The sequence below is a fragment of the Pelodiscus sinensis genome, chromosome 14 (assembly GCF_049634645.1).
Source record: "Pelodiscus sinensis isolate JC-2024 chromosome 14, ASM4963464v1, whole genome shotgun sequence".
Classification (NCBI taxonomy): domain Eukaryota; kingdom Metazoa; phylum Chordata; order Testudines; family Trionychidae; genus Pelodiscus; species Pelodiscus sinensis.
In genome coordinates this window covers 21,141,097-21,163,108 of record NC_134724.1, presented here as the reverse complement: position 1 = coordinate 21,163,108, position 22,012 = coordinate 21,141,097, and the positions used below count along the sequence as shown (strand labels likewise).

At 45.3% G+C, this 22,012-nt stretch overlaps 1 protein-coding gene across 4 annotated transcripts in view; it reads right to left on the bottom strand.

Annotated features, from left to right (window-relative positions):
- Nucleotides 1-21,713, bottom strand: part of SLC30A4 (solute carrier family 30 member 4) — a 52,470-nt gene extending 30,757 nt beyond the window's left edge. The window contains exons 1-4 of one of the 4 annotated variants that reach the window (XM_025190701.2): nt 21,054-21,713; nt 20,105-20,618; nt 5,423-5,569; nt 2,861-3,748 (exon numbers count right to left, since the gene is read on the bottom strand). In XM_025190701.2, coding sequence (XP_025046486.1) covers nt 3,690-3,748; nt 5,423-5,569; nt 20,105-20,501 — 603 coding nt within the window. In that variant the 5' untranslated portion in view covers nt 20,502-20,618; nt 21,054-21,713 and the 3' untranslated portion in view covers nt 2,861-3,689. Of the gene's footprint in view, nt 1-2,860; nt 3,749-5,422; nt 5,570-20,104; nt 20,619-21,053 lie in introns of those variants that run through there. The other 3 variants (XM_075897166.1, XM_075897167.1, XM_075897169.1) reach the window with 3 other exon arrangements.
- Between the last annotated feature and the right edge of the window lie 299 nt (nt 21,714-22,012).

Genomic DNA, 22,012 nt, shown 5'->3' with positions numbered 1-22,012 from the left:
ACCACGCATGCGCCATGCACCCAGGGCAGGGGCTGCGCATGCGCCAGGCACCCAGGGCGCAAGAATGGCTCAGGCCAGCCCTGGTCATGAGAAGAATCTCTTGTGTGTTCCATCACCAGCTCTTCAGCTGACTTGTGTGAATTGGGCACTTATACCAGAATGATCAAACATGGAAGCCTCAATTAAGTAGGTCAATCCTTGTACATGTTTAAACTCTTACATGCCCTCAGCAGTAAAATGAAGGAAACAATGCTTAGATCTCTCACAGAGATACAGGCAGTCCCCGGGTTACGTACAAGATAGGGACTGTAAGTTTGTTCTTAAGTTGAATCTGTATGTAAGTTGGAACTGGCGTCCAGATTCAGCCGCTGCTGAAACTGACCAGCGGCTGACTCCAGGAACCCCGAGGCAGAGTTGCTCTGCCCCGGGCTTCCTGGAATCAGCCTCTGATCAGTTTCAACAGCGGCTGTATCTGGACGCCAATTCCGACTTACATACAGATTCGACTTAAGAACCCCAGGCGTCCCCACGTCAGCTGCTGCTGAAACTGATCAGCGGCTGATTCCAGGAAACCCGGGGCAGAGCAACTGGGGGAGACCCCCAGCAGACCAGGGAGATGCGGAGCAAACCCGCGGAGGACCCGGGCGGGGGGGACCGCCCAGACGCGCCGCAGTCCCCCCGCCCGGGTCCTTCCACGGCTTTGCTCCACGTCTCCCTGGTCTGCTGGGGGTAGGGGGGACCGCGAGCAGCTTTTCTCGCCCCGGAGGACGCAGGCGGCGGGACCGCGGGCGTGTTTGGGCAGTCCTGCCGCCCGCGTCCTCCAGGGCGAGAAAAGCCCCGTTCATAAGTGCGGATCTGACATAAGTCGGATCCGCGTAACCTGGGGACTGCCTGTACTATGAGGTTCCTTGAATTAATGTTTTTAAATTCTTGAATGAGAAGCATTACATAGAATAATTGATTTAGAGCCAATTACCCTCCCATGGAAAAGCTGTGGAAAAAAATCGCTGGGACATAGTTGTTCTTACTCTACTTAAACTCTCAACTATTTGTTGCTAGTGTAAAAGAAGCGCAGTGAGATACAAGTCCTCTGCTGAGCCCAAAACAGTCTTAGTGAGAGTGTCCAGGACTGCCAAATATTTTCAACAAAACAGTTTTAAAAAACAGCTGTTTTTTTAAATGAATTTCTCTAACCCTTCATTCTTGTCTTAGGTTGGTCTCAAGTCACTTTACTTCTATCGACAGATTATATACATTAGTTTTTTAGTTCTAAATGCATACAAAAAACTCCGGAAAAGTTTTTTTTTAAATGAGGCTTAAAAACTCAAAACATTACTTAAGAAACGTCTGTGTGTATTCAAAGTCCCCCAAAAGTGCTCTGTGGCAAACCTGAAAGGTCATGTTTCAATGTAAAGGTAAGGTAACCCCTACAACAAAATTAAAAACTCTTGAAAGAAATGTTTCTAATGGAAATGCTGGCAGACCCTTTCTTGTTAGAGCCTCAATGAGCCTTGCTACTGAAAGTATTACACGGTATTGCTTGAGAGACTAATTGATGGCAAAGTGTTATAGGGTTAGGTGATGAAGCTAATGAATCTGCTACCTACTGCTATAAAATCTGAAATATGAATTGTAAATGTAATACCATTATGTAAGCACTGAGCTTAAAAAAAAAAGACATTTAAAATCACAGTAAAGCAGAAATAGTAAAATCTGATATTTCATAAAACATAAAAAGTTAAAAGTTCCTGTTAAAATGTTTACAATTCACGACCTGCAATCACACATTATTAATTCAATTAAAACATAAAAAGCACTTCCAATCTTCACAGTTGTTTTACAGCCATGAACTAATTAATCTTCTTAGAATTGAGGTTATTTAAAAAAATCTTATATTTTTATGCCTAAAATAGGAAGCGGTTAAGTAATTTGCTCAAAGACCACAGAAAGAATCATATCAGAATAAAATCAGAACTCAAGAAAATGTACCATATTAGGAGAAATGGTATTTCATTTCCCCTTTGTGTTCCTGGAATGTCCTCAACATAACAGAACTACTGCTGCAAAGTGAAATAAGACTGTGTAGGAGAGCCTTGCACAAAGCAGAATAGTGATAGAAATGTAGCCGTGTTAGTCTGGGGTAGTTGAAGCAAAATGCAGGACAATGTAGCACTTTAAAGACTAACAAGATGGTTTATTAGATGATGAGCTTTCGTGGGCCAGACCCACTTCCTCAGATCAAATAGTGGAAGAAAGTAGTCACAACCATATATACCAAAGGATACAATTTAAAAAAATGAACAAATATGAAAAGGACAAATCACATTGCAGAACAGAAGGAGGATGCGGGGGGGTGGGAAGGGGGAGGAAGGAAGGTAAGTGTCTGTGAATTGCTGATATTAAAGGTAGGGAGAGTGGGATGTTTGTGAGTTAATGGTATTACAGGTGATAATTGGGGAAACTGTCTTGATAATGGGTGAGAAAGTTCAAAGACTTGTTAAGTCCCTGGTGGTAAGTGTCGAATTTTAACATGAATGACAGTTCAGAGGATTCCCTTTCAAGTGCAGATGTAAAAGGTCTTTGTAGCAGAATGCAGGTGGCTAAGTCATTTAGAGAGTGTCCTTTCTGGTTAAAGTGGCAAGAAACTGTTTTCTCTTTGTGATCTTGTCTAATATCTGTTTTGTGGGCATTAATCCTTTGGCGAAGTGTCTGAGATGTTTGTCCAATGTACATAGCAGACGGACACTTTCGGCACATGATAGCGTAGATTATATTTCTGGATGCGCAGGAATATGTGTTCTTGATCTTATAACTCACTTGGTTAGGTCCAATAATGGTATCAGCAGAATGAATATTGCACAAAGCAGAGTTCTTTGTGATGCGTCTCTCCCAAGTAGCAGGTAGTAGAGAGGAAAGACAGCATTGTGATTAAGCATTGTCAGACCCAGCATTGAGAGACCCGGCTCTTCCACAGACTTCCGGTGTGAACTTGAGCAAGTAATTTAATCCCTTTGTATATCACTTCCTCCTCTGTAAAACAGATCTATATTTCCTTTCTCTTTTGTATCTAGGGCTAGATTGTGATGACCACCACCCACAGTGAGTGGTACCTTATTTTCACAAGGGACCCCTCTGAAGTCAACAGAACTACTCAAAAAGTAAGGTACTATTCAGCACAAGTTAGGGCATCCAAATCTGGCCCACAGACTGTAAACACTTTAGGACAGTGACTATCTTTTACCATATTTATATGTGTGTGTGTGTACCATACCAAGCAGAAGAAGGTCCTCCAGGTGCTTCTGTAATATAGATAACATTGACATAATGATAGAGGTTGTGGTGGGCCAGAGAGGTATACTTGTCTTAATAGACTTCCTCAATCAAAACTGAGAGGTGTACAGAGGCCCTAGTTGCATGAGCAACCAACAGAACTACAGACAGTGAGAGCCTTGTCACTGGCTAGTAAGAGAAACATCCTATTTTTACCCTTGTTAGATTTGTTAGGCAACACCCATATCCTGGGAGAAACATTTAGATTACAATCCTTAAAAATCACATACTCATCAGAACCTACTTGAAAGAAAGCCAAATAAACTTTCATTCCTAAGAGCTAAAACAATCATTAAAAACTTAACTCTGAATTTTCCAGATTCCTGCCATCAAGTTCCATTGAATCAGGATTGGGTTTACTAGAGAAGTGATGTTAGGTTCTTCTGGACTTTCCTTTCAGGCCTTAGTCTAATAGCATCTGTAAAAGTCACAGCTAATTCAGGTTCAAATAGTAGCAAAGACATGACAACCTGTTTGAGCAGCTCAAATTCAACCATGAGCTCCTCTACAGTCTGTAACTTGAGCTGTTCACCCAAGTTCAAAGTCAAATTACCTTATTTTGCTGAAAAGTTTCAGAGTGTTAGTCTGTAACTGAAAAAAATTAAAAATCAGTAAAAAGTCCTGTGGCACCTTAAATACAGTACTAGCAAAAAGTGTAGATGGTATCATAAGCTTTTGTGGGAATAAGTGGGTTGTGCCCACAAAAGCTCATGTTACCATCTACATTTTTTGTTAGTCTCTAAGGTGCCCCAGGCTTATCTTTGCTGCAATTTTATCCTGAATCAGCTAACGAGGGTTAGTTACTACAAGTTAAGATCACACTCTTTGCAGTAAAGACTTAACTGACGGCTTTACGAATCAATGCTGGTATTTCTACAGCCATATATGTTCAACATACCTCTGTGTAGATAAGTCTTTAGACTAGAAGATGCTCTCAGGTGATAATGACTCACTATGCTAAGTTATTTGTAAGGAAAAGACTGTACTTTTCCTACATAATTTAACATGAGATTATCACAGTGACATGAGTTTCATAAATAGGCTTCTAAGGTACAGTTATTTAAAAAAATACTGCCAACAGAAATAGAACCGTCTCTACATCACTCATCTGAATGCACAGCAAAGTAGTAAAGAAGAAAAAAGTTAAGGTTGACATGCCTGCCCTTTTGGGTATTTTATTAAACTTTTCAGTGATGTTAGTTCTCATGAAAGGTTACAATCTGACAGTCAAGGAGAACATTATCTCCTATTTGGCCATACAAATAGCCAGGGCTCGCCGAACCGCTCTCCGGCTCTTCCGGGTTACAATCTACTCGCCCGTGGCGAGTAGATTGTATTATTTGTCGAGCCCTACGAATAGCTATAGCACAAGTTGCAGCAGTGGAACCTCCCCCCAGAAACCCTATCAATGTACCACAACCTTGGGCTGGAGAGACCAGGTCAAATCATGGGCCCCAGTGTGTCGCTAGGGAAAAGCCCTGGTGCCAAAAAGCCAGCATAGCCAGCTTTCTGCCACCTGCTATGAACAGAGAATTGTAAAGGGCCCTTCGTATATATGACAGTCAGGCCTCTACAATGTGATTTACATATCCTCATTTCTGATTTTGTTATTTCATGCTCTACACCAGTGTTTCCCACCCGGTGTTCTGAACCCCGGGGTTCCGCAAAGCAAAAATAAGGGTTCCGCAAAAAAATTCCATTACAACAATATTGTATGATTTTTAAAAAATAATTAATATTTAAGAATTTATTAATTTTATTGAAAACAATTTTCATTTGTGTTTGCCACAATAAGTGTCCCTGTGTAATGCCAGCTTAGCCAGAGAGTGGGGACGATGATGTCACTACTCAGCACTTTATGCGCAGTCAGTCAGTGGTGTGATCGCCTTATTTGTGGTCTACATTTTCAGCTCCATATACAAGATTGTTATTAGGTGTTCCACAAAATTATTTCGAGTTTAAAAGAGTTCTGTGGCCAAATAAAATTGGTAAACACTGCTTTACACTATGGCTCTGAAGTCTGACTTGCAGACTTTCCTTGTAGTTATCATGTACAACACTGCTCTAATAGTAAAATCTGGCAGCTACATACCAAAGCGATGAAATCCAAAGGTAAACTTTTTTGTTGGTGATTTTGAAGATAACCACAAAGCAAGCAGAGTCAAAAGGATACCACTGAGGTCAGTTAGCATATGAAGTGCATCCGTCATGATTGCTAAACTATTAGCAACATATCCACCTGAAAATGAAATTGGAAAAGTTAGGGCATGTGAGATGAACAACTCTGTAAAATATCCTTTTGGTGTAGTTTGCAACAAAGTGTATTCTGAATGGTGCATTGAGGAAGTAATAGCACATCTTATGAAGTGTGGTGATGGAGCTAGTGGCTTTTCCCATTTTAATCAATGTGCCATGTTATTTCTTAAAGCTACCATGGTGATAAATACAGTATAAATACTTAAACAGATTAGGTAAGTAGAAAAGGCTCAGTCTTCCAACCTTTACTCACGCAAGTGGTCACACTAAAGTCAGTGAGCCCATTTGTTTGAATAAGATTCTGGAGGATCAGGCCTAAAGCAGCTTAATGTCTTTTATCTTTGTTATTTGTGTGTGTGCGCGTTTAAGCAGCTGATTAATTTATTAAGCCAAGACTGCTAAGGTTTTTTTTTTTTTTGACAATTTGAAACATAGGCAGAGCTCCAATGAGTAAATGGCAAAGAAATTCAACCTACTCTGGTTGGTTTTTTTTACATTAAATCTTAAGCCTCATTGTTCCCTGTCCCAACAGCCATTGCCAATCCTTCCATTCTGAAATATTTCTTTCTGTTGCTTCGTAATTTAACTCCCTTCTTGTAACTGTAGGCTATGCTGAGAAAAATTTCATCAGATCCAAAGGTCAAAATGATCAATTTGCCACGAAGCAGATGTAAATATCTTTACTGCAGGGAACGAGTTAACCTAATAAAGATGTAGTCTTCCTTACCTTAGACTATCTTTTCCCCAAAAGAGAGTAGGGCCAAGCTCTCTTACATGCATTTAATATAAAGCTAATGTGAGATATGCACATGCACTCAGAAGAGACAACACCTTCAGTTTTAGTTCAGCAATGGGTCAGGTCTCCCCCGTGCTGTGGAACTGGAAACAGCCTAAAATTGTTCAATCTCTAGCCTCCAAAGTAAAGGCACTCCCCGAGTGCAAACATCCAACTTACAAACAAAAGCTCACCTGCAGCCTCAGGGAGCAGGCAAGAGGCACAGATGTTGGTGAGTAGTGCAGGTGCTGGATGGAGGATTCCAGAGGACAGGGGGTGGTCATGCAGCCAGCGGCTGGAGAGAAGCAATGCTTTGAAGGGGAAACTGATGCGTCTCTCCAGTTGTTGGCTGCATGGCCACCCCATGCTCCTCAGCGTCCTTCAGCCCATGCTACTTGTTGCCTCCTGGAGTCAATACAGCACAAAAATAATTTGTATAAAATTTTATGATTTGTTCATCTTTGTTTTGGTTTCTTAATTTTAGCAAAATCAGCTTAGAATCTTCTTGAGGAAAACAAATTACACCTCTTCCCATATGTTCTAAATGAATTTTTTATTTGCACAATTTTAAACATGTTGCATTTAGAAATGGCAAGCTCAGCTTTTTTTATAGTCTTCAATGAGGAAGAAACAATTTGACAAAATTTGGTTCCGTTTGAAACTTACAAACATTTAGGCTACGTCTACACTGGCCCCAAATTCCGGAAAAGGGATGCAAAGCAGGTAAGTCAGCATAGGGAAATCCGCGGGGGATTTAAATATCCCCCGCGGATTTAAATAAACATGTCCGCCGCTTTTTTTCCGGCTTGGGGAAAAGCTGGAAAAAAGCGTCTAGACTGGCGCGATCCTCCGGAATAAAGCCCTTTTCCAGAGGATCTCTTATTCCTACCTGAAGGAGAGATCCTCCGGAAAAGGGCTTTATTCCGGAGGATCGCGCCAGTCTAGACGCTTTTTTCCGGCTTTTCCCCAAGCCGGAAAAAAAGCGGCGGACATGTTTATTTAAATCCGCGGGGGATATTTAAATCCCCCGCGGATTTCCCTATGCTGACTTACCTGCTTTGCATCCCTTTTCCGGAATTTGGGGCCAGTGTAGACGTAGCCTTAAAGTATACCATTTTATGCATGTGTATGTACTCTGTTTTTCTATTGATTTTTCTCAGAATTTTTTTAAGGACTTCTCCATTGAGACACATTTGTTCTAGACAATTCAGGTAGGAAACTGCATTTTAATAGGGCTCACTTAAGGCCTCCTAATTTTAGGATTCTTCAAACCATGGTACCTCACTTAAAACCTTTTTGGTTTAGGATGAATGAATTACAAGTGTGTAAAATTTCTCTTTAAAAAAGATTTAAAAAGAAATAATGAGGAACTCTAAATGCTAACATCAGTGTAAGATAAAGATTGGAAAAGCAAGCTCTCATAATTCAAGAAATTAGACAAATGAAAGTTCTTAATGTCCAAATGTTCATTCTTAAGCAAAGGCATAAAAGCAGGCTATGTCAACATGGTTGGCAGCTTGAAAAGAGTCATCATCAATCCTTATCAATAAAGGGTTCACTGTTTCATTACTGTTTTCACTGAGACATGAAGGACAAAGATCTAACTCACGTAGGGTGACCAGACAGTAAGTGTGAAAAATTGTACCACTATTTTTCCCCAAGGGAGGGTGGGAGAGTATAACTGCATATATAAGACAAAGCCCCTAATATCAGGATGGTTCCAATAATATTGAGATTTCTGGTCACCTTAATCACATGGGTGAGTGGTCACAAATACATTCAAAATGTCAGTAACAAAAACAAAATTAGAATCAATCAGTAGATACAATGTGGGGTGTTTTGTTTTGTTTTTGGTTGGTTGGGTTTTTTTGCCTCCTGATGCAGCGCTATTCACACAGAAGTACAGGCAGTCCCCGGGTTACATGGATCCGACTTACATCGGATCCCTACTTACAAACGGGGTGAGGCAACCCTGCACTAGCTGCTTCCCCCCAGCAGACCAGGGAGATGCGGAGCGGCTTTTCTCAGCAGACACCTCAGCTTGAGAATAAAGGACTGAGGGAAGTGAGGTGTGGGAGAATAAAACTGAGCTCTGGAGAAATGCTTGGCTAGAGTTTCCCCTACAATATGTACCAGTTCCGACTTACATACAAATTCAACTTAAGAACAAACCTACAGTCCCTATCTTGTACGTAACCCGGGGACTGCCTGTAGTCAACTCAGCCAGAACACTCAATCTTATAGAATTATAAATGGCTCGTCAGACTGAGAAACAATAAACATTGTAAGCCTAAAGTGGACTGAGGTTAAGCAGTTTGTGCATAATTTGAAACAGTCCTGCTGGTCAGGATTTCACAGATTCAACTGCAGTTATCTCAGAGTCTAAAAGGGCCTTCTACCACTGGTGATATTCCCCCACATTCAATCTGTCACAGCTTATCTGTATATCTTGTAACCTCTGAGGAGGATTTTGGGGATGTAGGCATGTAGGTTCCTGTGATGGGGTAGACAGACCACATACTGCAAGGAGAGGGATAGTGACAGCCTCTAGACTCAGATGGCCCTGCCCCACTGCATCTGCAACAGTGGTCAGTCAGAGTGGGGAATTAAAAGGAGGAGACCTACTCCAGTTCAGGGTTGAACAAGGAGGAGAGCAGAGCTCTGCATCTGATGTGAGAGAAGTCTCTTTGCAGCCAGATACTGAGGGCATTGCTACATTACAGGGTTTACAGAGGCACAGCTGGATGGGTACAACTGCACTGTTGTACTCTCAGTAATGAAGCCATCCTAAGTCAATGGGAGAGAGCTTTCTGTCAGCTTAACTACTTTAGCCCCTATGAGTGGCAGAAGCTACGTCAACAAGAGCAGTTTTCCCACCAACACAACACTGTCCACACTAGCACTTATTTAATAATAAGTGAGTTAATCACCCCACGGGTGACACAAATTGTGCCAACGTAAGTTATAGTGTAGATACAGCTTTTGCCTAAGATAACTTACTGGTTGGATGAACCTCGTGGCAGAAGGGACAACAAGACCTTGGGGGACTGTTTGAAAATGAGCTCCAAATGTAATGAGGGGGAAGGTCTTACTGAAGATTCATCGGATGCCCCTGGTTTAAAGTTGTGTTTTTCCTGATTTAATACCCCGAAACGACTGCTGTGTATCTTGGTCAGATGACTAAAGCGCTGCTACATCAACCACTGCAAAAGACAGTGAACCTACCTACATGCAGCTGGGTGAGTCATGCCCTTCCTCATTACAATCCCGATGTCTCAAAAGGTCACAGAAAACTGATTGTTACAATATCCTGTAGGATCAAAGCAAACCTTTGCAGATGACTAAACACTAATTTTCCTCAGAATGTTTTGAAACATGAAACTCAAGCGTGTCTAGACTACAGGGCTTTTCCAGGATACCAAATCCAGGGAACATGTCTGCTCTTCTGCTTTTTTTTGCCGAAGAACAAATGCACTCTTTCAAAAGCCCTGTCTTCCTCCTCCCACAAAGAAAAAGGGCTCTTCCGAGAGAGAAGGCTTTTTCAGAAATTTGGCCCAGTGTAGACGGGCCAAATTTTAGAAGAGCCTCTTCCAAAAAAACTATTGGAAAAAGGTGTGCAGTTTGCGTACCTTTTTCCAATAGATCATTGTAGTGTAGACATAGCCTCAGAGCATGGGCCACAGACACAACTTAGGAGAGGAGGCTTGGTTAGGTAGTTAGGCCCATTGTTGAGGGGCTTTAGCCTAGAACTTGGGAGACCCAGTTTCAGTTCCCTGCTTTGCCCCAGACTTCCTGTGTCTTTGGAAAAGTCATTTAGTATCTCTATGCCTCAGTGCCCCAGCTGTAAAATGGGGCTAATACTTCTGAGCAGAGTTGTATGGATAAATAACTGAAACAGTGTAAGGTACTCAGCTAGTGTGCAGATGGATGGGGACCATATAAGTGATTTAGTTGGAGACATCCACCACCTTGACCGAGCTTAGAAAGTAATGATGCAATGCAAAAGCAAAAAGCAATGATGATCTAATTGTGATTAAGGTGTAGTTTATTTTAAACACACCCTTTTTCCAGTTCTGTCCCTAAATCAGATGTGTGGTGTACACATGAGCATGAGTTGAATCTGACACTATTCAGAGGCCATGAAATCTCAAACAGACTAGCAAGTGGCATGGTGAATGATACAGAAGTCACCCCATTGAGAAATGTGAGGCTCAGATCCTCAAAGTTCACATCAATGGGATTTGAGCAGCTAAATGCCTCTGAGGATTGGGATGTCAGTGACTCCAACAGCAGGCGCAACAGGCTCTGACAGAAATTCCATTAAGGAATGGGACTGGTACATGGCTAAAATTCCCAAATTCATTTTATCCAGGAAGTCTCATACTACATCAACCTGTCCTTATGATAAGGTATTTTCTACACCTAAGATCAGACTCCGACAAATTCACTTTTCAATCATGCTGAACCACTCACAGTCAGAAAAAGAAAAACCAAGACCGAGCAAGCTATCATTCAGCCAGTTCTCTGTAATATGTCCACAATTAAAAGCCTCATTCCTAATTAGATCATGGATTGTGGCAATGACTAACCATGCATTGAAGCAGAAGCTAAAAGGCCAGGTCACTGTTTGCCCTTACCATGCAATCCTGGGATAAGGCCTCTGATGAACCTAAGTGGAGTAGATAACAAATGTCAATTACCTTGTGTATGCCTGACAAATGGACTTTCTCTTAGTTTTTCCTTGGCACGCTTGATAACATATACATTTTTTAGATTTGAACAATGACATTGTCAAATATACCACAGATGGGGTGCAGATAAAGTCCTTATTCAAACGTATAATATCAACAAAGGTATAATGTGGAATCAATTGCAGTTTCCACTGTATAAAATGAAGCTGCTTCACCACCACCATTTTCTACACTTACTTTTAAAAACTAATCAAGTTTAATCTTCCTGTTTTCAAAATGTTATTTTTAGCTCTGTGGTCCCCAAACTTTTGAGGCTCGCCCCCTCTTATCATTCTCTGTGCCCCCTCCCCACCACTCCTCATCACACCTGAAGCCAGTCACCAGAGCAGGGTCACAGCTTTGGATGAAGAAACACACACAGGGGAAAGGGGACCAAGTCTGGAGCCACAGAGGGGGAGGATGTGGGTCTCAGGCTGAGAACAGGGCCACAGCCAAGGGCAGGCCTGCAGACAGGGGATGGCAAAGGTAGCAATTGCTCTGGGGCCTGATGATTCAGAAGGGCCCATGGATCTGGCTGCTGATGCTACCAAAGCATCTACGAGCAGAGCCACAGGCCCTTTAAATGGCCACCACTGCAGCACACTCCAAGCAGCTCTGAGGGCTGTCTGAGGAGGGGTGCAGCACACTCCAGGAAGTGCTGCTGGCTAGCAGTCTCAGACCCGCCCCTGCCATTTGCAGTCCTGCTCCTTCCAGGAGCACAGAGCCACTGCCCTCCCCCCACCTTGCCCGGGGGCCTGACAAATTTGATGGCTCTCCTGGTCAGGGGCCAAGGTTGGGGGCAGGAATAGGAGCAGAGCCATAGCGAGGCAGTGGCAGGACCAGCTTCTAACTCTGCTCCCACTTCCCATCCCTCCCCCTAGCCTCCTGCCAAGACTGGGGGTGTCACCAGAGGGGAGCTATACTGACACTGTGGGGATGGGGCTAGGCATGGTGCCAAGAGGTGGGGACACAGCTAGGAGTGGGATTTGAGTAGAGCTACATGTGGCTCGTGAGACACGGTATTGTCATATCACTTTCTCCACACAAAAGCACAGGTCAGAGGAAAATGGATGGTAGAAATAGTCTGTGTTCTTCAAGAGTAAAAGTGACACCGAGTGCATGAACTCCAAAAGACCTGGCCCATACATTGTGGTATATAAATGAAAAGTGAATAAGATAAATACTATGCCTTTTAAAAATGGTTAAATATTGGTGATGATGTAATTTTTAATAGCTTTGTATCCAGTCATGTGACTTTCAATGTTTCTTTCATATTCATATCACAATAAGCTCTCAATGAATAAATGGCAAAAAAAAACGTAATTAATGCAGAGTTAATGCTAATGATAGCTCATCCCTTCCAGCATCTCAAGTTCAGCACAACTCAGTGTCTGAAAACTAAGAAATATAGAATTAAGGTAAATGCCTACATGCAGGGCCGGCTTTAGGAAGTGCGGGGCCCCATTCGAACCATTTTGGCGGCCCCCCCCCAGGATTTTTTGTTAAGCAAAAGAAAAGAAAAGAAAAAAAACACCACAACCACACAAATATATCACATAAGATTTTAAGATTGCCTTAAGTGTAGGTCAGATATTTTCAATTGCAAACTATCCAGTTTTTTCAATAAAGTTTACTTTTTAAAAAGTTACCAGAGAGCGTTGCAGTTTTCTGTTACATTGATTTACTTTTTAAATAGCAAAAATTGAGTCTTTGTTAAGAAAGTGTCAATTCTGTGGTCAAGTTCCAGTCCTTAGTGATTTCAGCACCAATGATTTCACTAGGTAATATGGTACCTCACCACCATTGCCTCCTTTGCACTGCCCTTCAACACTTTGCCTGCATGTTGAGTCCAAGGTCAGTCTACACAAGATTTTATCAATGATTTTTGCGCAAGCAATCACTGAGACAAGACAAGGACTCTCAATTGAGTCTAGTCAGTCAGCTCTGCCTTTAAACACTGAATGTAAAGGGTCAGATATAATTGAGGATTCCCAAATAGACTCTACACCACCAGAAATAAAACCTGTTTCCATCTTCTGTGACTTTCAGTTAGATGTGACAGTTGATTAACAGATGGCAGTAGATAGCTCATTCAGACCACTGGCTGATAATAGTTAGTCACCCTGACCTGTCATTAACCAGAGTCATGGACTCACCCTACTCTCCATTATCTCTATGATTCTCTGATGACCTGTGACAAAAAAGGAGGGTGGAAAGGGAAACTGAAGGGAGAGACCTCTCTAAATTCACCAATCAAGGAGCAGTATTGCCAACCCAAAAATCACAAGGAACGCCTACACAAAGTTATGAGACTGATCTATAAATCATAAGATATTTTAAAAATAAAACATGTTGGATTTTTATTGGCCTTTTGTTTGAGTATTTAGGGTTCATGTTTTAAAGCTTTCCTCCTCAGCTGTAAGGCCCAGAAGTATAGAGAACTTTTTTAAAATGAAAGCTGAGATTCCTACATAATCAATTGACTCCAGGTCTTTAGAAAAACACCAAATGTTTTGAGACTCATGGTAAAACAATGGAGGAATTCTTGTGAGCCCATACTTTGCCCACAGTATAAATAATAATAATAAAAAAACCACACACACACACACACACACACTATCTTCTCCACTAAACATCCTAATGAGATACTGCAAATGAGGAACTGAATTAAATGAGGAAATGAGCTCCTGATATGAACAGGTATCAACCTAGTTTTTCATAATTGAGATGGGTTATCAGGAATCATACATGACAATATGAAATCTTTCCACTCTCAAGTCAGCATAGTCACAAAACACCTATAATTTCGATCCGTGCATTTATTGGATAGTGAAAGAGAAAGGAGGGGAATTAGTGTAGCTAAAAGTTCAAATTAAAAAAAAAAAAAAAAAAAAAAAGCCTGAAGGAATTAGGACTGGGCTCCTACATCTCACGTTTTCAGAAATGACTAGGACACTTATGACCAGATTTTCAAAGGTGTGTAAAGATCAGATCGATATCTTTGAAGATCCGAGTTGGCAACTGTCTCTTTAGGAGTTTAATTACCTTTGAAAATCTGAGCTTAGATTTCCAAGTCCAATTTTCAAAAATGACTTTAGTCACTCAAGTGCTTTTGAAATTTTTAACTGGGGGCCTAAAGAGACAAAAACAGACAAAAGGCAGGAGATATGGTATTCCTTTTAAAAATGCGTGACATCTATTTTTAACTAAATTTTATATTATTTTTCTCCCGGGGCAGCTGACCCCCCCACCATCACCTTCCTGCAGATCTATCATCTTATGCATGTGCAAGATCTGTGAGAGCCGTCCCATGACTCTGCAGTTAGTGTCTGCCGGCTTCTGGGTGGTGTCTCAATGCTGCCACATTCACCTCCAAAGAGGGGGCTTCCCAAAGCAGGCCCTTGCTGCAGACCCCCAAGGCATCCACAGGTCCAGTCTCCTTTCAATAGGCCCACTTCCCAGGGTTCATTGATCTTGGATCTGGCTTCCATCCCCTCTCCAACCTTTGCAACTGCCCAGAGGTGCTCACCTTCCGCCTTATCCATTCCCATCTCATTCACCCCACAGGGACAGTCTCTGCCTCACTTGTCCTAGGGACTGTTCTACCGAGACGCAATACAAAGTTTCCATGTAAAAGGACTCAATACAAAGCTAAAAACTTCAATGGGAGAATGATTAATACAGAGATGTGTCTACATCTGCTGCAGGGAGACACCTCTGCCTGCCTCCACCCCTCTCCCCCAGAGTCTACAGCCCCATTGCAAAGCGAGGGAGTAGAAGGAAAGAGGCTGAGGCCCATCAATGGGACTGAAGCTGTCATGAGCAAGCCATGCCCGGGAGCCATTCTCCTGTCCATTGCTGGTGCAGTGTTGCTTCAGGCACGCTGACATGTAGTCACTTCTAGGGTGGGCTGGACAGCTATTTAACACCTGGACAAGGTTTCAGGAAGGGGGCAGTGCGGGCTGCCTTCCTGCAGAGCCCCCATCAGAACTACTGTGCCCTCCTGGCTTAGGAAGAGAATAAACAGGAGGATTGGAAACCAACCCACCCAGTCTCACGTCCCCTAGGCAGGGAATGAGCCATCTACATTAGGCCCTAGCTGGAGTATCATATCCAGTTCTGGGTGCCACATTTCAGGAAACATGGAGAAACTGGAGAAAGTCCAGAGAAGATCAACACAAATGATGAAAGGTCTAGAGAACATGAGAGATGAGGCAAGGCTGAAGAAATTGGCCTTGTTTACCTTGGAAAAGAGAAGACCGAAAAGGGACATGAGAGCAGCTTTCAAGTATCTAAAAGAGTATCATAAGGAGGAGGAAGAAAAAATTGTTCTGCTTGACCTCTGAGGATAGGATGAGAAGCAATGGGCTTAAATTGCAGCAAGGGAGGTTAGGTTGGACATTAGGAAAAACTTCCTGCCTGTCGGTGGTTAAACACTGGAATAAATTGCCTAGGGAGATTGCAGAATCTTCATCACTGGAGATATTTAAAACCAGGTTAGATAGACACCTGTCAGGGATGAGCTAAGGCAACTCAACTTTGGAAGCCCCAGGGGCCACACTGATACTTACAGAACATGCTGAGGGCCTCAACTTAAGTGTGGTTCCATACGCAAGCAAATATATACAAATAGCTTCTCTCACACGGACAGGCATGAATACAAAGATTAAGGCAAGACTACACAACACACAGGCCCCATTTAAGTCGGTTCTGCGGATATGAATAAGATACAATATTTACCTGATTTCTACCCATGTGACAGCACTTTTCATGAGTAATGACAGTCCAAGAATTTAACTACAGACAGTCCCCAAGTTACGCGGATACGACTTACGTCGGATCCGCAGTTACGAACAAGGTTTGCTCCGCGTCTCCCTGGTCTGCTGGAGACCAGCAGACCAGGGAGACGGGGAACAAAGCCTCTGAGGACGCCGGCAGCAGGACAGCCGCGGTGCGTCTGGGCTGTCCGCTGCCCGCGTGCTCCCCGGCTTTGCTCCCCGTCTCCCTGGTCTGCTGGTCTCCAGCAGACCAGGGAGACGCGGAGCAAAGCCGCGGAGGATCCGGGCGGCGGGACGCTTCTCCCTAGTCTTCTGGGGGGGGGGAGCCGCAGCTACTACGCCCTCCCGCCCCAGCAGACCAGGCTTTTCTCCGGACGCCTGTGGTAGAGCAGCTGGGGCGCTGCCGGTTGGTCCCGCAGCGCCGCTCTGGGCGCTACTGGACCAACCCGGCAGCGCCCCAGCTGCTCTGCCCCAGGCATCCTGATTCAGCCGCTGCTGGTCAGTTTCAGCAGCAGCTGAATCAGGACGCCTGGGGCAGAGTAGCTGAGGTGTTGCTGGGTTGGTCCAGTAGCGCCGAGGAGCGGCGCTACTGGAGCAACCCAGCAGCACCCCAGCTGCTCTGCCCCAGGCGTCCCCAAGTCAGCCGCTGCTGAAACTGACCAGCACTGACTACAGGAAGCCAGAGGCAGAGTTGCTCTGCTCCGGGCTTCCTGGAATCAGCCGCTGATCAGTTTCAGCAGCAGCTGACTTGGGGACGCCTGGGTTTCTTAAGTTGAATCTGTATGGAACTGGCATCCAGATTCAGCCTGTTGAAACTGATCAGAGGCTGATTCCAGGAAGCTCAGGGCAGAGCAACTCTGCCTCGGGCTTCCTGTAGTCTGCCGCTGGTCAGTTTCAGCAGCGGCTGAATCTGGACGCCAGTTCCGACTTACATACAGATTCAACTTAAGAACAAACCTACAGTCCCTATCTTGTACGTAACCCGGGGACTGCCTGTACTGAAACACATATCAACAGAAGATCATTACACTGACTACTTTTTTGTTTCGGCTCCCTCTCGCCAGCCACGTGTTGATTCCCACATAAACCCAAACTGCACCGCGGGGCACTAACAAGCTGGCCATAGGCAGCATACCAAGTTATTAATAAATATTTTATAAACCTTGACCTTTTCTCTCTGCTGCCATGTCTCCACTCCTTGCGCCATCATCTCCCCTGGTGCCTGCTGCCCCCCAACTCCTCACCTTCCTCTGCTGTCCTGACTCCTGCCCTTTTCACTGCCCTCAGCCCTCCTGCGACCTGCCCCCCTCCACCAGCCCTTCTTTCCCCCGTGCCCACTCCTCCAGTAGCCACACTCTGATCATGTGAACTACTCCTCTTCTAACACCTCTCTCTACACACCTGCCCTGCCTCTCTCCTCTGGTGCTGGTCCCTCCCCTGCAGGTGTCTGCCCTTCTGCTTCACCCCAGAATCACTTGGCATCTGCACCTTCCCTTAGCCCTGCACCCTCCTGGTGCCTCCCCCTTCCCTTACTGCTCCTGCCCCCTTTTTCCCTGATACCAACCCCCTCACCACTCTCTGCCCCATTCTCCTCCTGCCCCTCTGTGCCCTCACACATGCCTTGCTCCATCTCCATCTTTCTCATACCCACCCCTCTTTTCAAGCCTTCACTCAGCATCTCCCCCTCTAGCCCCCAATGCCCTTCCCTTCTCCTCTCCTCTCCCAGCATCACCCTGTCCCCCCTCTCATTGACACCTCCCTTCCTGCCCTTTCGGTCATTGTCTGCACTTGGCCCCCTGGCATTTGTCTCCCCTCCCCCCACCCAAGCCCCTTCTCCTTCTCCTTCCACCCCTCCCCCTCTGCCTCCTCTCCTCCGCCCAAGCCCCTTCCCTTCCCCCTCCGCCGCCTCCTCTCTCTCGCCGCCGCCACTGCCGCCACACGAGTGTTCACTACCTTCTGCCTTCCCCATTGCGGGGCCAGAGTCCGCACTCAGGCCCTGGAGGCTGAACCCGGAGCCAGCGAGGCCCTGCAATGTGCTTCCCAGGAGTTTCAAAATCCTGGGTCGTGACATCACATCACGGCCCAGGCATCCTCCCCGCCCACATGCAGCACCGCACATGGACAGCAACAGGCGGTGAGGAGGAGCCGCGCACGACAGGGACATTTCGGGGCCAAGGGGGACGCTCTGGGGGTGGGGTGAGGGAACGCATGGGAAGGCCGGGGCCTGCTCCAGGCAGAGCTGGGGAGAGACCCAGCTCCGCATAGTGGTGGAGCAGGGCCCCGGCTCTGTAACTCGCTGGCACTTCCCGGTGCAGTGGCGCAGGGCCCCCTTAGGCTCGGGGCCCGATTCGGCCTAATCGGCCTAAGGCCGGCCCTGCCTACATGACCTTAACTCTGCATAGAGCTGGCAGTATCCACTGAGAAAGGTCTATATGCATTCTAGTTTCTATCAGAGTTGTAGGTGTATCTGTAGTGAATGGTGGAGGCAGCAGATGGAGTAGGTTGGTAGAGGTGTGTTTCTGATAGGAGAAGATCTGAAGATTACTTTGAGGCGTGTCATAGAGCTGTGATTATGATATTCAAAGATCTGGATCTGAATCACCCCATGTGTGTTATCACAGGAAAGAGGTGTGTGCGCATCTTGAGACTCCAGTCTGTGTCATTTCAATATAGAACTGTGTAGGCTGTGTCAGAAGCATGGCACTTGGGTGTTCTCACCCTGGGTATTGTTTGTAGTGAGGTGGGATACGAGAGAAGTCTGGAGATTTAATGATGGGCAGAGAAATAATAGATTTAGGTGGTATCCTGTGTGAAAGCGATGTAAAAAGTATGAAGTGTCTCCTAAATTTTACAAGTGTGGTATTCTGTCAGGGGAACAGGCTCAGTGTTCGAGCATATGACAGGTGCAGGGAGCACGTCTCTCTTACTTGCGCACACTCTGCCTTTTCATTGTAAGTGAATCTGAGTAATTATACAGATATTTAGACTTGACGGGGTATAGGGATGAAGAATAGCTGCCACGAGGCCCAGCAATTTAAAAGGACCCAGGGCTTCCAGCCGCCACCACCACTACATCAGCAACAGCAGCAGCCTGAGTCCCAGGCCCTTTAAGTTGCTGCCAGAGTCTTGGGTGGCAGGCACAGGGTAGCACTGAAGGACTGGCTGGGGAAAGATTAGTCTCCAGCCCCTCCCTTTCCACCTAAGGCCTCACCCGCTATGAGGACTTAGAACCAGCCTCTTTTCCCTCCCCTCCCCCCTGCCCCCCTGCCCAGCACCTTGCCTAGAGCCTGGCAAAGTCTGACCACTTAAAATAGTTGAACTTTAAACAAAAAGCTGGTCTTAATCTTATCTATTAAGATTACAGTTGCTGTTCCACTGTAATATAGTCATATGTGTATAGATTTACAGACTGCTGTATCGTGCTATTTCGGTTAAAATGTTATAGATCTCTTGAACATGAACTGGAAGAGATAACATGCTTTGATATCAAAAGAGCTCATCAGAGATCAATAAAAATTGAACTTGAAAAATGAGCTTATTACTGTTTTGAATGAATCTGTAACAGGAACAATTTTGGAGTGAAAAATCAGCATGTTTTTCCCAATTCCAACTATTAACGACGTCTGGAATTTTCAGTAAATCATATGATCAGAGTAATCCAAAATCATTTGTTGCTTTAAAACAACATACAATAGACACTTTCATGTTGCTTATAATGACAGCTTAGGATACAAAAATAACTAGTTCAGTGTAGATGTTAGTCCATTAGGGAGATGCAAAACAGGAAGCTGTAAATGACTGTAATCTTTACGGGATTTTTTTCCCTTTCAATGATAGAACTAAATTATATTGCTGAATGATGTATCTGGAAACTAATATAAATAATGACGTTTGAAGGCCCTAAAATCTTATATAGACACTGGTATTATGCTATTAAAGGGAAACAAACTGAAAATGTCTTCTTTGTTGATAAGATCCTCATAAACATCAACCAGGGAAGAGTTAATGTTGTCAGTGTCCCTTTAAACTCTTTCCTTATGCTAATTGCCTGCTGACTCCCTTTACCCTGAGCACTCTCTGGACTTTATGCTGAAATCTGTGGGTCTCAAACCAATACACAGTCTCCTTTAGCAAATAATTAAAAGAAAATTGTGTAATAAAACAGTGTCCTAAAAAAGCACAGAGGCATTTTTCCATTAACCCTTGAGAAAGTAAGAAAACCAAATCCAACTTACCTATGAGCTCTCCAATCATAAAGAATAGATAGAGAACTGCAGCCAGGGTCAGTCGTTTTTTCACCTTCCTCTGTTTTGATAGTTCCCTCTGTTTACTGCAATTGCTGCAAGGGTCTGTCCTGGAGGAGCTAGTCTGTGTGCTTCGCAAAGCAATATCCCGGTCCAGCAAAGAATCATCGTCGGACTGCAGACCTAGGTGAGCCCCATTGACAGGTATGTCTGGAGCTGCATCCGAAGTGTCATCAGAAACTACCACTCGCAACTTGTTAAACCGGGGACAGTCCTCCTCACCCACTTCTTCAGAAAAATCAAAGGCACTGGTGTCGTTCAAGAACAAGGGATCATCGTTCCTTCTCAGCATAGATTTGATGCTGCTCCAGACCTTGGACTGGGCCATAGTAACTGCAGCCAGGAGCTGGGTGTTGCTGCTTAGCTGCAGCCAATTCTCATGCAACTTCCCCTGGCAGGCAGAAATGCTTCATGTCACCGGCCATTCAGGACATTTCCTCCAAGCCTGAGGAAATCAGATAGTCACACGTTCAATTCATAAATCCAAGTGAAAATGCACCTGTGAGTGGGGGGTTATTCCAGGTAATCCTGTACTAACCAGCCCTCTTCCCGAACCTCTGACTCAGGCTGGACTGACCATCTCCAGGATACCAAACAGGCAGTAGAAGCACACACACAAAAAACCAGAATCGATTTTAAACAGCCCCGTTCGTGTCCCTCCCCTGGCCTACTCGCTGTGCAGCTGAACAGCGAGCACTGACTACAGTAGCAAAGGCGTGTTCGATACCGACCGAACCCAGCCCTCCTCGCACAGAGCACACGGGAACAAATGGTGACACTCTCCTGTTTAAAATTATGCTGAACAGCTGTTGCTCAGGAATCTCAGGTTTGCATTGCTGAAAAACACAGGCAGGTCCAACCTGTGGGAAGGGCTCAGTACCTTGGTAGGGCTAACAGCACCCCCGCCTCCATGCAATTCAGATCCCTCGGGTGTGGACTCGGGTCATTCTCTGAACTCCCTCGGAAGGGGCAGCACCTCGCCAGAAAAGGCTGCCCTGGTGCCGGGCAAAGCCAGCTTGGGACAAGCCACGGGAGGATCCGGGCTTTCCAACAGGAGCATGCAGCAATCCCTGAGTGAAGAGGGAGGAACCGCACCTCCCTCTGCAAAGCCAGCGTCGGGCGTTTACCCCTTTGCTCCCGGCTGCTGCATTTCTCTCTCTCTCGCTCGCTTTCAAGACAACCAGGCTTGCTACTGCTGCTGACTCGCCGGCCATACAGGGCGCATGCGCCGGCCCCCGTGTCGGGGCCGTGCGGGAGAGAGGCGCAGTAGCTCGGAAGGGGGCTGGCTGGGCGCATTGTTCGCATTCCTCGGTCGGCACTCAAAGTGGCGCGCGGTCTGCAGCCGCCTCTGCTATGCCGCTGGTCCCAGCCTAGCTTGGCACAAGCCCTGCGGGGTCTCCCGCTGGGCCTCTGCCTCGCCACGCGCCCGTGGTGAGCAGGCTGCTGGCTTGCACGCCGGGGACGGGGCGCAGAGAGAGAACCGCGTCGCATGTCCTGTTGTAGGCTACACAGTCTCCCTGCAAATCAAAGGGTTACACAGCGAACCCTGGGCTTGTGGCAAACTGGGAGTTGTAGGCAGCGGAGGCTCCTGGGGTCTGTAGTGAAGTTGTCTGAGATGGCTGCCTCTACAGAAAGTTACAGCTTTTCCAGTCAGGCCAGTGGTTAGATATATAACTATCGATCTCGGACCTACAGCCCAAATGTTTAAAGTGCTTTAACTCCTGATGCCTGCATGCAAATTGAGGGGCTGTGTCCTTGTTTAACTGCATGCTTGTACTTGGGTGGGATTGGTCCTGCCTTGGGCAGGGGGTGGACTTGATGACCTCCTGAGGTCTCTTC